At 43.3% G+C, this 15,830-nt stretch overlaps 1 protein-coding gene across 2 annotated transcripts in view; it reads left to right on the top strand.

Annotated features, from left to right (window-relative positions):
• The window catches only part of meltf (melanotransferrin), a 69,538-nt gene that overhangs the window by 18,401 nt on the left and 35,307 nt on the right, over nt 1-15,830 (top strand). For both annotated transcript variants that reach the window (XM_085990017.1, XM_085990016.1), the window contains 3 exons: nt 4,773-4,958; nt 7,488-7,644; nt 9,932-9,999. In XM_085990017.1, the coding sequence (XP_085846143.1) occupies nt 4,847-4,958; nt 7,488-7,644; nt 9,932-9,999 (337 nt within the window). In that variant the 5' untranslated portion in view covers nt 4,773-4,846. The remainder of the gene's footprint in view (nt 1-4,772; nt 4,959-7,487; nt 7,645-9,931; nt 10,000-15,830) is intronic.

Here is a 15,830-nt window from a genome sequence, read left to right as displayed (position 1 = left end):
TTAGCCAACTTTGTATCCATGCTGCCACTGACCCTTTTATTCCATGGGCTTCAACTTTACTGGCAAGCCTATTATGTGGCACTTTATCAAATGCCTTTTGGAAATCCATGTACACTACATCAACCGCATTGTCCTCATCAACCCTCTCTGCTACCTCATCAAAAAACTCAATCAAGTTAGTTAAACACGATTTGCCTTTAACAAATCCGTGCTGGCTTTCCTTAATTAATCCACACTTGTCCAAGTGACTGTTAATTTTGTCCCGGATTATTGTTTCTAAAAGCTTCCCCACTACCGAGGTTAAACTGACTGGCCTGTAGTTGCTGGGTTTATCCTTACACCCTTTTTTGAACAAGTGTGTAACATTTGCCATTCTCCAGTCCACTGGCACCACCCCTGTATCCAAGGAGGATTGGAAGATTATGGCCAGTACCTCCCCAATTTCCACCCTTACCTCCCTCAGCATCCTAGGATGCATCCATCCGGTCGTGTTAACTTATGTACCTTAAGTACAGCCAGCTTTTCTAGTACCTCCTCATCATCAATTTTTATCCCATCCAGTATCTCAACTACCTTCTCTTTCACTATGACTTTGGCAGCATCTTCTTCCTTGGTACAGACAGATGCAAAGTACTCATTTAGTACCTCAGCCATGCCCTCTGCCTCCATGCATAGGTCTCCTTTTTGGTCCCTAATCGGCCCCACCCCTGCTCTAACTACCCGTTTATTATTTATATGCCTATAGAAGACTTTTGGATTCCCTTTTGTGTTAACTGCCAGTCTATTCTCATACTCTCTCTTTGCCCCTCATATTTCCTTTTCCACTTCCCCTCTGAACTTTCTATATTCAGCCTGGTTCTCACTTGTATTCTCAACCTGACATCTGTCATATGCCCCTTTTTTCTGTTTCATCTTACTCTCTCTTTTGTCATCCAGGGAGCTCTGGCTTTGGTTGCTCTACCTTGCCCCCACGTGGGAATGTACCTCGACTGTGCCCAAACCATCTCCTCTTTAAAGGCAGCCCATTATTCGATTACAGTTTTGCCTGCCAATCTTTGATTCCAATTTACCCGGGCCAGATCCGTTCTCAAGCCACTGAAATTGGCCCTCCTCCAATTAAGTATTTTGACTCTAGATTGCCCTTTGTCCTTTTCCATAGTTAATCTAAACCTTATGATACTATGATCACTGTTCCCTAAATGTTCCATTACTGAGACTTGCTCCACTTGACCCACCTCATTCCCCAGAACCAGATCCAGCAATGCCTCCTTCCTTGTTGGGCTGGAAACGTACTGATCAAGGAAGTTCTCCTGAACACACTTCTGAAATTCATCCCCCTCTCTGCCCTTTACACTATTACTATCCCAGTCTATATTAGGATAGTTGAAGTCCCCCAATATCACTACTCCATAGTTCTTGCACCTCTCTGTAATTTCCCTGCAAATTTGCTCCTCTATATCCTTCTCACTCGTTGGTGGCCTATAGAATACACCTAGTAATGGCACTTCTATTGTTTCTTAACTCTAACCAAATAAATTCTGTCCTTGACCCCTCCAGGACATCCTCTCTCTCCAGCACTGTAATATTTTCCTTAATCAATACTGCCACCCCACCTCCTTTCTTTCCTGAACACCTTATATCCAGGAATATTTAGTACCCAATCCTGCCCTTTTTTGAGCCAGAGATCCATACCATTAATAAGGGGTATGGTAGTGTAGTGCTTACGTTACTGGACTAATAATCCAGAGACCTGGATTTATAATCCAGTGAACATGAGTTCAAATCCCACCATGGCAGAGAATCTGGAAATAAAAAGTTGGTATCAGTAAAAGTGACTGAATCTGTCAGATTGTCATAAATATTCTAACTGGTTCCCTAATGTTCTTTAGGGAAGGAAACCTGCTGTCCTTCCCCGGTCTGTCCTGTATATGACTCCAGGGCCACACCAATGAAGTTGATTCTTAACTGCCCTCTGAAGTAGCCTAACAAGCCAGTTGTATCATACTGCTATTAAGGGGTTCAAGAAGTCCCACTGCCCACCTTCTCTGGGCAACTATGGATGGGCAATAAATGCTGGCCTTCTAAATGGAGTATGAAGTAGACTATAAATAAAGATCCAGTACAAACCATTAGTGTAAATGGAAAACCACCCAGTACAATTACTGTTTTCAAAAAAATTCAGTTAGTTATATGCTTTAAATTATAATTGCATATTGCTTTACCAAAATGACATTTCACTCTCTCCACAGTAATTACTGGACATATACATAACTTGTAAAAGGAAACAATTCACTCACACCTAGTACAGTATATGATTTATGTTTGCCTCGATGTCAGCTCTTCTGCAAGTATATTGTCAACTAGGCAAATTCTACAAAGGAGCACATGTTTGGGAGCAGGACAAGCTCTATTATTGATGGAGGCACTAGTATTTATTTATCTGTCTCCACAGATTGGAATAGTAGCTACAGGAAACTTTGTGCTATCCGGAAGTTGAATGTCCGGCAACTTTGATCTAACGGCAGAAATCAGCAGCCGTTTTGGTTAGGTTTTTTTTCTTCTCCTAGCATTCTTTTCACAGGCAGGCTCTGGAAAGCATCTTTGTCGCTTAGCAACAGCTTCAGAGACGCTTCCAAGCTACTGGGCCGAGTGTTTACAAGCTGTTGCTGAGCAACAGTGTTTGTGGTCAGACAGGCAGGCTCTAGAAAGCGTCTCTGTATCTTAGCAACAGCTTCAGAGACGCTTCCAAGCCACGGGCCGAGTGTTTACAAGCTGTTGCTGAGCAACAGTGTTTGTGGTCAGATACTGCGATGAAAAGCTCCTATCTGATAACATTGACGCTGGTCTATCCGGAGCTTTTAAAAAAACGGCAGTAGCTCGGTCCCATGGGTGCCGGATAGCACAAAGTTTCCTGTATATGGATGGCATAGATCTCTTGTACTAATAGTGTAAGCCTCTTGTGTAAATGTTACACAACATTGTACACATCCAATACATGTATCCCATGCATCTCATAATTCACTTTTATATAGTGTAAAAGAGGGCACTGTTGCATTTTGTCATGGGAGGGTTGTGCCAGACTTTGTGTTGCACAGGGAGCTTCAGGGTTGGGAAGGTGGGGGGTGTCAGTGCAATTTTAGATTTGGCATCTGGGAGGGTCAGCATCTCTGACCATGAAGAGATGAGGAGCTGTAGGATATCAGAGGGTCAGCAGTGTCAGCATGCATGGGACTGCAGGGCAGGTATTGGGGGTCAATGCAGGGTCAGCATGAACAGAGCGACAATACTTCCATTTTGGAGTAGGGCTAACTATTACAAGTAATCAGTGATGGTTGTATTAAATAAAAAAGACATTTTAAAATCCATCTTTTTAATTGTATTAGACATGAAATCCTTTAAATAAGACAAAATAACCTTTAACCATTAAAGTGACAAGTCTTTGATGACATTAACATAGAAACATAGAGCAGGAGTAGGCCATTCAGCCCCTTGAGCCTGCTCCTTGTCCCCAACAATTTTACTTGCAAGCCTGCACCGATGGTCTGTATCCAATGGCTTAGCATCAAAACCTTTTCAACATGTTACTTTACATCCCAAAAATACAGACATCAAGGCTCCAATCTTTTACTAGGGCAGGATTTCCAAGCGGGTGGGGGGGGGGGGGCGGTGGTGGGGTGGTGGCGGGTTTTCCCGAACGCTGACTCCACAGCGTCGTGGTTTTTTTTCCCCCGACGGGATCCCCGCCCGGAAGCCAGCCTGATTGACAGGTTTGGCCCCCTTTCGGGCGGGGAGAGCTAGAGCAGAGGCTGCAGCACAGGAGCAGGTAAGTTCATGCTGCTGGGGTAGAGATCGCGAGGTCCGGGAAACCCAGCCGACCAGGGTTAAACCTTGAAGAGAGATAAAATCTGCCTCATTCAAATATTTAAATGAGCAACCTGCCTCCTTGGAGTAGGTTGGTTGCCCGCCTCCATCCCACCTCTGTTAAAACCGGAAGTGGGCGGGTTCAAGGCCAGTTTTGGGGAGTTAAAATTCCCCTCTAAGATTCAGATGGCTGTTCAAGAATTAATCACTGGCAGTTTGGGGTGGCCTTAGGGATCAGAAGCAAGCTTGGTCCTCCATCATTTAAAAAATAATTTTCTCTATTTGTGAAAAAAAAATTTGGGAGCACTTTAGGAGAAAATTGAGAGATTGGGTTAGTTTAAAAAGTCATTTATACATGGGGGAGAGTGGTAGAAGAGCTGAAATATTTGTGAGACCTCCCAATGGTTCTGTGGGTAGAACATAAGAACATAAAAAATAGGAGCTGGCCATTTGGCCCTTCGAGCCTGCTCCGCCATTCAACAGCGAGATCATGGCTTATCTTCTACCTCAACTCCACCTTCCCGCACTATCCCCATATCCCTTAATTCCCCAAAAATTATCAACCTCTGTCTTGAATATACTCAACGACAGCTCTCTGGGCTAGAGAATTCCAAAGATTCACAACCCTTTGAGTGAAGAAATTTCTCCTCATCTCAGTCCTAAATGGCCGACCCCTTATTCTGAGACTGTGACCTCGTGTTCTAGACTCCCCAGCCAGGGGAAACATTTTCTTAGCATTAACCCTGTCAAGCCCCTTAAGAACTTTATATGTTTCAATTCGATCACCTCTCAATGTTTGATGTGGCATCGAGATGTATTGTTGAAATTCCGATAACTCCAAATGTTTTATTATATTTGTTTTGTCTAATTTTGGTGCCAATATATTTTCTGTTTCTTTCTTGCTCCTTTAGAAGTTGGAACCTTTTATTACGCAGTGGCTGTTGTCAGAAAATCAGACAATTCAATCACTATCAACAATCTGAAAATGAAGAAGTCCTGCCACACTGGATATGGTAGAACAGCAGGGTGGAACGTTCCTATTGGTTATCTGATTAACACCGGGAAAATGTCTGTGATGGGTTGTAAAATTCCACAAGGTAAAGCTGGGGTAATTGATTCTTAAAGCCAGTGTCTGGATTTATGTGTCTCACTTTCTGTCTGTTGTCGTCTATCTTGCTCTGTGTCTACCTCTCTCTCCCTTAATCAGCTATATATCCATTTGTTTATATTTCTGTCAGTCTGCCTCCTTCACTCTATTTCTATCTTGCTGTCTGTCTCACCTGTTTCTCTTTCTGTCAATCCTTTGTGTCCATTTGTTTGCCTCTCTCTCATCCATTCTTTCTCTTCACCGGCATCTATCTTTCTCTATCTCTATCCTCATTGTTAAGTCCGTGAATGATTGAGACACGGACTAGCAGGAGAGAAAACAAACAGATCTTTACTGGTGAAAGGCAATAACGAAACTAAACAACAGAGGCTCTCTAGCGCCTTTTATACAGGGGTGGTCACTGCCGGTACTGCAGTCTGAGACCAGTTATTCTCTTAAAGGTACATACACAACACTCATCTGTTTCTTTTTGTCTAATTTCCTACAATTACATTTTCTCACACTTTTACCTTTAGCCACAGTCCCTTCCCATTGCACTCTTCTCATATTGATAGCCAGTGTCCCTAAGTCCTCTTAATTAAGGTAGAGATTTATTTTAGTATAATACTCTGAGTTAGTCACTGACCAGCAACACATCAGGTAGATCATCAGGCCTCTGGGCATTAATTGGGATGTGAGCATGCTGACACCGTCTGATTTTGCAGGTTCGACTCTATTTATATAATGTGGGTGAGCTCTTGGCCTATATTGAGCCTGGTGTTGGGAATTCATCACAAAGCAGGTCAGAAAATTGCCTGTAAGCAGCCCTTAAAGACTACTTACAAGGGCTAGATTTAAGTGAATACTTAAAGGTAGGTGGCCACATATGGAGCAAAAAAGTTAGTAGCTTTTACAATGGCTGCTAATATTTTTTATGCCTATTTCAACTTTTGCAATGGCTGTTTGGGTAACAAAGTATGCAGTAGTTGACATGATAAATGTGGAGGCAGGAAACTGAGTCTGTGCCCAAGTGATGGAGTGCTGTAAAGCACATGAACTCCCTGTTTAATGGTTGACAAAGTCAGGGTGATGCTGAATGATGTAGCAGTGAGAAAGGTGACCTGTTCGCCACTCTAGGGCACTTTCGCCATGGGAAAGCATTGCAACATGCCTCAGCGATGACAGAAGAGGAGAACGTGAAGGTGCAGCTGACTGTTACAACCACTGTCAGTGTTAGCTTTATGATGCGCGTCAGCTGTAAGTGTCCTTGCAGTAGATGGTACAACTCTTCATTCGGACTTTTGCTGACCCAGGACCTGTGGAGCCAGTTCTGCACGTTCATTGTCAGGTCGGTGCGCCTTTGCCTGTTAAGGTGGGTGTGAGGCTACCAGCGGATCAGCACAGCCCACCTCTGAAGCAATCTGACCGGCCTGGCTTCTCTCCTCTTCTTCCTTTGAAAATCACAAGGAAAGGGGGAATTCCCAATGGGAAAGCCACTATCCTAATATTGTGGATGCACCAAAAATATGGCGGTACCAACACACTTGGCACCAAGCCTCTTGACCAAACAAGTGGAAAAGGAAAGAAATAAAAAAAAAGAAAGAGAAAAGCTTCAAACATACACTCAAAATACTGCTGCAAATCTTAAATAAAAACAAAAAATGTTGTAAACACTCAGAGTTAACGTTTCAGGTCGATGACCTTTCATCAGAACTGGAAGAAGTTAGAGATGAGTCCATAAATCTTGCTGCTCTTTATGTCCACTTCTGTAAACAGCAGCCAGGGTTTTCTAATTCCACACTTGCCAGCCTGTGCTTTTCCACACATTGTTAAAAGTTCAATCTCAGGATGTGAGCATTGTTGTCAAGGATGGTATTTATTGCCTACCCTACTGATGCTGGGCTACCTCAGAAGGCAGTTAAGTCAACCACATTGGTGTGGGACTGGAGTCACATATAGGCCAGGGTAGGTAAGAATGGCAGGTTTTTAAAGGACATTAGTGAACCAGTTGCCAATTTACAACAATCTGACAGCTTCATGGTCACTTTTACTGATACAAGCATTTTATTTCTATTATTACTGAATCTAAATTCTCAAACTGCCACTGTGGTATTTGAGCTTGTGTGCTCCAGATTATTAGTCCAGACCTCTGGATTACTGGTCCAGTAATATAACCACTATACTACTGCACCCATTAGTGTGAGTGGGTGGAAAATTACAGACTGGTGAGCATAGAAGTGGAAAACCACAGCCAACGGCCTGGGACACCCATTTTATATGGACAGTAGATGACTGAAAGCTATTCTGATGGAAACACTGGGCAGTTGTGTGGATATCTTTACAGTTTTTGAAAGATGCTGCAACTTTGTTTGTCCCTCAACTTTATTCAGTAATCAGAAAAAAGATCTGACTGGAGTTTATGCTACAAAATTCTTATTTCTAATCCAATTTAAATGAATGCCAGGAGCTTCTTTTTCAAGAAATATGCCCTTACAAGTCTGAGCACTACTGATTAATTATTTGTTTTGCTTCTTTCTAGCTGTGAGTGAGTTTTTCACTCAAAGTTGCATCCCTGGAGCACAAGGTACAGATTTCCCATCAAGCCTTTGCCAGTTGTGTATTGGTGATGAACAAAACAAAAACAAATGTGCTGAAAATGCGAGCGAGAGATATTTTAGCTACAGTGGGGCATTCAGGTACAGCATTTCAACATCTGTTCTTTTAATATAAAGTATAACAAATAGTTTCATGACCATTTAACGCACTTGACTGTATGTGGTATAAAGATCATAAAAATGAACTCCTTTACTGGCCTAAGGGGTAAATGCACTGCATGGTATAATACTAATTCTGATAGACTGCAAGTTCCCAGGTTCAATCCCTGGTCTGTGTCTAATTAGCTGATCTCACTGGGGTGGGGTGGACAGGCAACAACTGGGACATTTGTCAATACTACTGATTGGTTACCTTTAGTATTGATAAAATGGTTTATCTCACTGCATGTTTCACTCAAAGACGCAGGGATGTCCTGTACCTGCAGGAGGGGAAGGATGCCACATTGCCCTCGTCGCCCTCCTGTCCCTCTCTCCTGCAGTAGCTGGTGCTTCTCTGCCTGGCCTCATGTCCTTCTCCCACTCCTCGTCCAGACCAAGGGGGACCCCTAGCAAGATGTCCATGACCAAGCACTCCCTTTCTCCTGGTGACTCCTATAAGGTGTCCAATAAGGTGCAGTAGCACAGCACTTACTCTTTTTAGGTGAAGTCCTCAGAGAATTTGCAAAATAAATGTTGCTCAAGTGTTGGTGAAGTCCTGACAAAGTGTCCCAGAAAATAGCCTGATGTGTTTCAGAGATCCTCTTCACCGCTCCAGCAGCAAGTGAACATGAAATGGTGAGCATCCCGTTTAAGTGGCGCTTGTAATCCACATCATTAATGCTTTGTTTAGTCCCAAACAGTTGATCACTGTTATGAGAGGGTGTTAGGACAAGTGCTAGCCACAAAAATGTCATGTAGCCTCCTTAAGAAGCGCTAGCAGGCATTTTAAGTAGCAATCAGCCTCTTAACGAGCCTCGGCAGCCGTTCCTAGTTGCGCGCCTCAACTTCTTTACCAAGGTGATGTCTTGTACTAACCGCAGGCTAAACCGGTGTTTCAGTTCAGGATCCCATCTTGGCCACCTCAGAGGACATTTATCATCTGAACGTGCTGCCAAAAATCGCCCCCACTATGTTTTCCAGTTCTGTACATTCTTACGTTCCCTTGTATAGAACGCCATATTGCTGGCCTGGGAGATACTTTAGGTGGTTGAGTAATACTGAATATTCTGGTTGGCCAGGCACTGGCCATTCACATACATCAGAGCTGAGCCTCAAAAATGTTTATACCTTGCCTCATGCTTTGAAGCGATACCAGCCCCAGGTACATCATTGAGAACTTAACCTGGGAAAAAGTTGGTTCAAAATTCTTACTTTTCTCCCCTTTTTTCCTCCCTGGACACATACCACCTGTGGTTAAAGAACAGGTGGGTGATCTAGTGCCAGCCAATGCCACTCTACAATGAGCAGCTAGGTGGTGCAAAAACAGTGGCCTGATAACGATTCTTTGTCCTGGTTTTCCTCCTCATAGTGTTGAGACTGAGATCATGAACTCAGCAGAGAGGCGGCGATTAAACCTGCAGCTTTCTACTTCAGTGCACCATGTTCCAGTATGCAGTGCAACCCTGAGTACAGGAAACTTTGTGATATCCGGCACCGACGGGACCGGCGTGTTGCCGATCTATCAAAACTGCCGGACATACAAAGTTAATGTTGAAGCATACGGAGGTTTTCATCTCCGTATCTGACAACAAACACTGTTGCTTAGCAACAGCTTCTAAAGAGTCGGCTGCAGCTGCAAGCGTCTCTAGCTGAAGCTGTTGCTATAGCTACAGACCTTGCAGTGCCTGACTGGGAAAAAAAAAAGAACGAGAACTAAAAAAACTTATAGAAAACGGCTCCTGATTTTTGCCGTTAGATCGAGTATTCCGGACATACAACCTCCGGATAAACCAAAGTTTCCTGTACATTAGTGTTTGAAGTAGATACTTTTCTCCCCTCCCAATCGAATCAATATCGTGTAAATGCAGAATTCCGTTCCTCACTCGCTAGATCTCTGTTGTGTAATTGGCAGCAAATGGCACGGAAGGAAAAAAGTTCTGTAACGTAAGCACATGGCCCATGAGCTGCCCAATATTGGTCCCTGCTAGAAAAAGAAACATTTTTGCAAAATATTTTGTTTTGCTGGATAACTGTTACATTTATGGGTTGCTTGACTTTGATAGTTTGTGTTGGTTGTTGCTGTGTTGGCCAGGTGTGGAGATGGAGGGGTTGGGGAGCTGGAGGAATAACAAACATACTGCTGGGTCATTTGTCACAGCCGTAATACTTTACCATCAAGATATATTTTACCTGTGCCTGACTATTTAAATGTACCCCTCTTTCACTTCAGGTGCCTAGCTGAACAAGCAGGTGATGTTGCCTTTGTTAAACATTCTACCGTGTCAGATAATACAGATGGTGAGTGATGTTGTAACCTCCTACAATCTGTGACTTTTACACGAGTTGCAATATTCTGTTCCATTTGTGTTTGGCCTGTTAAAAGAGTTGCGTCATATTATGATATGCATATACGATCGATTAATAAGCCTGCAGTTTACTTACTGCTTTAAATAATTTTTTTTAAACTTGTAAATCTTCCATGGCCTTTCTCACTGATTGTCTTGCACCTGGAATGTGATTTAGTTCCCCAAACATCAAGCTCACTGCCCTTTGTGCGATCTCTCGGTTTAGTTCAGGCTGGTCTGTGCCAGCCATGTTTTGGCGTGTGAAGTTTAAGTACAAATCATCTCTGACTGAGGCTCCTGTTTCAGAGTTGTCACCTTCACACAGCACCTGAGACCAAACCAGAGTCCAAGGAGAAAGGGAGAGAGATTGGGCCTATTAAAAGTGGCCTCGACTAGGGAGCCTGACCGCACTTTGTGCAGCGTAGGGAGATTCTGGTTGCAGTTTCAGGGTGAATATCAGCGGATTACTGCTAGTTATAGATAGGATATCATAAGAACATAAGAAATAGGAGCAGGAGTAGGCAATTAGGCCCTTCGAGCCTGCTCCGCCATTCAATAAGATCATGGCTGATCTATCTCAACTCCACTTTCCTGCACTATCCCCATATCCCTTGATTCCCTTAATATCCAAAAATCTATCAATCTCTGCCTTGAATATACTCAATGACTGAGCATCCACAGCCCTCTGGGGTAAAGAATTCCAAAGCTTCACCACCCTTTGGGTGAAGAAATTTCTCCTCATTTCAGTCCTAAATGGCCAACCCCTTATTCTGAGACTGTGACACCTGGTTCTAGACTCCCCAGCCAGGGGAAGCATCTACCCTGTCAAGCCCTGTAAAAAAATTGTATGTTTCAATGAGATCACCTCCCATTCTTCTAAATTCTAGAGAATATAGGGCTAGCCTACTCAATCTCTCCTCATAGGACAATCCCCCCCCCATCCCAGGAATCAGTCTGGTGAACCTTTGTTGCACTCCCTCTATGACAAGTACATCCTTCCTTAGGTAAGGAGACCAAAACTGTACACAATACTCCAGGTGTGGTCTCACCAGGGCCCTATATAATTGCAGTAAGACGTCTTTACTCTTATACTCAAATCCTCTTGTAATAAAGACCAACATGCCATTTGCTTTCCTAATTGCTTGCTGTACCTGCATGTTAGCTTTCAGTGATTCGTGTACAAGGACACCCAGGTCCCTCTGAACACCAACATTTCCCAATCTCTCACCATTTAAAAAATACTGTGCTTTTCTATTTTTCCTACCAAAGTGGATAACTTCACATTTCTCCACATTATATTCCATTTGCCATGTTCTTGCCCAGTTGCTTAACCTGTCTACAGGAAACTTTGTGTTATCCGGAGGCTAAATGTCCGGCAAGCTCGAGCCACCGGCAAAAATCAGGAGCCGTTTTTTTTCTTTTCGTTGCTTTTTTCTCAACAGTCAAGCTCTGCAAGGTCTGTAGCTAAGCAACAGCTTCAGCTAGAGATGCTACAGAGACGCCGACTGTTTAGAAGCTGTTGCTAAGCAACAGGGTTTGTTGATTCACACGGAGCTGAAAATCTCCATATGTTTCAACATTAGCGCTGGAGTGTCCGGCAGTTTTGAGGGAACGGCAACAGCTCGGTCCTGTCGGTGCCGGATAGCACAAAGTTTCCTGTATATCCCCTTGCAGCCTCTTTGCATCCTCCTCACAACTTACATTCCCACCTAGCTTTGTACCATCAGCAAACTTGGATATATTACATTTGGTCCCCTCATCCAAATCATTGATATAGATTGTGAATAGCTGAGGCCCAAGCACTGATCCTTGTGGTACCCTACTAGTTACAGCCTGCCAACCCGAAAATGACCCGTTTATTCCTACTCTCTGTTTTCTGTCCGTTAACAAATCCTCAATCCACGCTAGTATATTACCCCCAATCCCATAAGCTCTAATTTTGTTTAATAACCTTATGTGGCATCTTATCAAATGCCTTCTGAAAATCTAAATACATTACATCCACTGGTTCCCCCTCATCTATCCTGATTTGTCAAACACGATTTCTCTTTCATAAATCCGTGTTGACTCTGCTTAATCCTATTATTACTTTCTAAGTGCCCTGATACCATGTCCTTAATAATAGATTCTAGCATTTTCCCTACCACTGATGTCAGGCTAACTGGTCTGTAGTTCCCCATTTTCTCTCTTCCCTCCTTTCTTAAATAGTGGGGTTACATTTGCTACCTTCCAATCCGCGGGAACTGTTCCAGAATCTATGGAATTTTGGAAGATGACAACCAATTCATCCACTATCTCTATAGCCACCTCTTTTATAACCCTAGGATGTAGGCCATCCGGTCCAGGAGATTTATCAGCTTTCAGTCCCATTAATTTCTCTAGTACTATTTCCTTACTAATACTAATTTCTTTCAGTTCCTCATTCTCACTAGACCATTGGTTCTCTACTATTTCCGGAATGTTTTTTGCACCTTCTTCCGTGAAGACAGACATAAAGTATTTGTTTAATTTCTCTGCCATTTCCTTATTCCCCATTATAATTTCTCCTGTCTCAGCCTGTAACCGACCCACGTTTACTTTTGCTAATCCTTTTTACAAACCTATGGAAGCTTTTACAGTCTTTTTAAGTCTCACGCTCGTTTACTCTTGTATTCTATTTTCCGTTTCTTTATCAATTTTTCAATTTTTTGGTCCTCCTTGCTGAATTCTAAAATCCTCCCAATCCTCAGGCTTACTATATATTTGGCAACATTATAGGCCACTTCCTTTGATCTAATACTATCTTTAACTTCTCTTGTTAGCCATGGGTGGACCATTTTTCCCGTGATGTTTTTATTCCTTAAGGGAATGTATATTCATTGCAAATTATGAATTATTTCTTTAAATGTTTGCCATTGCTTTTCTACTGTCACATCTTTTAATCTAGTTTCCCAACCTACCTTAGCCAACTTGTCTCTCATACCTACATAGTTTGCTTTGTTCAGATTTAGGACCCTAGTTTCAGACTTAACTAAATTACTCTCAAACACAACATAAAATTCTATCATATTATGATCACTGCTCCCCAGAGGCTCCTTTACTACAAGTTTATTAATGAACCCTGTCTCATTGCACAATACTAGATCTAAAATAGTAGGTTCCTCGACATACTGATCTAGAAAACGATCTTGAATGCATTCCATGAACTCTTCCTCTGCACTATTACTGCAAATTTGGTTTGCCCAGTCTATATGAAAGTTAAAGTCCCCCATGATTACTGTATTACCCTTGTTACATGCATCTCTAATTTCCTGATTTATACTCTGCCTGACACTACAACTACTGTTAGGGGGCCTATAGACTACTCCCACTAGTGTTTTCTGCCCCTTGTTGTTTCTTAGCTCCACCCAAATTGATTCTACATTTTGTTTTTCCGAGCCAAGATCCCTTCTCTCTATTGTCTTAATCACCTCCTTTATTATCAGGGCTACCCCTCCTCCTTTTCCATTCCGCCTGTCTCTTCTGAAATTCAAACATCCTGGAATATTTAGTTCCCAAACTTGGTCACTCTACAACCACGTCTCTGTAATGACGATTGAATCAAACCCATTTATTTCTATCTGTGCTATTAATTCATCTATTTTGTTGCAAATGCTTCGTGCATTCAGATATAGTACCTTTAGCTTTAACTTTTTTCCCTGATGTCACTTTAGTTACTGGTGCCCTATTACATTTATCAATCTATCTGTCCCTTCCTGACCCACTCTGCTTATCTTTACCCAGATCACTACTCTGCTCTACAGCCTTGACATTTCTCTTACTGCCATTAAGTGGAGCTCATCCCAGCAGAACAGCTCCCTCTTTCCCCAGTACTGATGCCAGTGTCCCATGAATCGAAACTCCTTCCAGCAACACCACTCTTTGAGCCACGCATTTAACTCTCTGATCTGTCTGCCCTATGCCAATTTGCACATGGCTCAGGTAACAATCCAGAGATTATTACTGTTGTATCTATGCTTTAATGCGTTCAATCAGGCATGTAGATACGTCGAATTAAATCAGGCAGGCAGACAGGCTTATAACTGCGATGTTCACTTTATTGCGTAAAATGGCCGACTGCTGTTTTCCCGGGTAATTCCCATAATGCAATGCACATTACATTACCGTATTGACTGGTGTCAAACTCGCAATCAGTACACGACAATTACCTTTGAGGTTCTGCGTTTAAATTTGGCCCCTAGCTGCTCAAACTCCCTCAGCAGAACCTCATTCCTAGTTCTACCTATGTCGTTGGTTCCTACGTGGACCACGACAACTGGATCCTCCCCCTCCCACTCCAAGTTCTTCTCCAGCCGCGAGGAGATGTCTTTACCCCTGGCACCGGGCAGGCAACACAACCTTCGGAACTCCCGGTCGCGGCTGCAGAGAACAGTGTCTATCTCCCTGACTATACTGTCCCCTACCACTACAACATTCCTTTTCACTCCCCCCACTTGAATGGTCTCCTGCACCATGGTGCCATGGTCAGTTTGCTCATCCACGCTGCAGTCCTTGTTCTCATCCACACAGGTAGCAAGTACCTCAAACCTGTTGGTCAAAGACAAGGGCCTAGACTCCTCCATCACTACATCCTGGGTTCCCATACCTTCCTGACTCGCAGTCACACCCTCCTGTGCCTGACCATTGACGTTCTACTTAACCTAAGGGGTGTGACTGCCTCCTGGAACAAAGTGTCCCGGTAACTCTCCCCCATCTGATGCCCCACAATGTTTGCACCTCGGGCTCCAGCTCAACAACTCTGAGCCGAAGTTCCTCAAGCTGCAGACACTTACCACAGGTGTGGTTCTTCGGGATCTCGCTGGTCTCCACAAACTCCCACATTCTGCAGTTATGGCACACCACCTGCCCTGCCATGTCTATCTACCCTTCTTTATTTATTTGATTAGTTAATTAATAATTTTTTTATCAATTATTTTAGTTTTATTACTTAATTGGTTTATCTAGTTTTAGTGATTAATTTAATACAGTAGTTCATAGAGTCATAGAGTTATACAGCACGGATAGAGGCCCTTCGGCCCATCGTGTCCGCGCCGGCCATCACGCCCTGTCTAATCTAATCCCATATTCCAGCATTTGGTCCGTAGCCTTGTATGCTATGGCATTTCAAGTGCTCATCCAAATGCGTCTTGAATGTTGTGAGGGTTCCAGCCTCCACAACCCTTCCGGGCAGTGAGTTCCAGACTCCAACCACCCTCTGGGTGAAAAAGTTCTTTCTCAAATCCCCTCTAAACCTCCTGCCCTTTACCTTGAATCTGTGCCCCCTAGTTATTGACCCTTCTACTAAGGGAAAAAGCTCCTTAGTATCCATCCTATCTATGCCCCTCATAATTTTGTACACCTCAATCATGTCCCCCCTCAGCCTCCTCTGCTCCAAGGAAAACAAACCCAATCTGCCCAGTCTCTCTTCATAGCTGAAGCGTTCCAGCCCTGGTAGCATCCTGGTGAATCTCCTCTGCACCCTCTCCAAAGCTATCACATCCTTCCTGTAGTGTGGCGACCAGAACTGCACACAGTATTCCAGCTGTGGCCTAACCAGTGTTTTATACAGCTCCATCATAACCTCCTTGCTCTTATATTCTATGCCTCGGCTAATGAAGGCAAGTATCCCATATGCCTTTTTTACCACCTTATCCACCTGTTCCGCCGCCTTCAGGGATCTGTGTACTTGCACACCCAGATCCCTCTGACCCTCCGTCTTGCCTAGGGTCTTACCATTCATTGTGTATTCCCTTGCCTTGTTAGTCC

The sequence above is a fragment of the Somniosus microcephalus genome, chromosome 6 (assembly GCF_052327205.1).
Source record: "Somniosus microcephalus isolate GS21.2 chromosome 6, FLI_Smic_1.0, whole genome shotgun sequence".
Lineage (NCBI taxonomy): Eukaryota > Metazoa > Chordata > Chondrichthyes > Squaliformes > Somniosidae > Somniosus > Somniosus microcephalus.
This window is presented reverse-complemented; position numbering and strand designations above follow the sequence as displayed.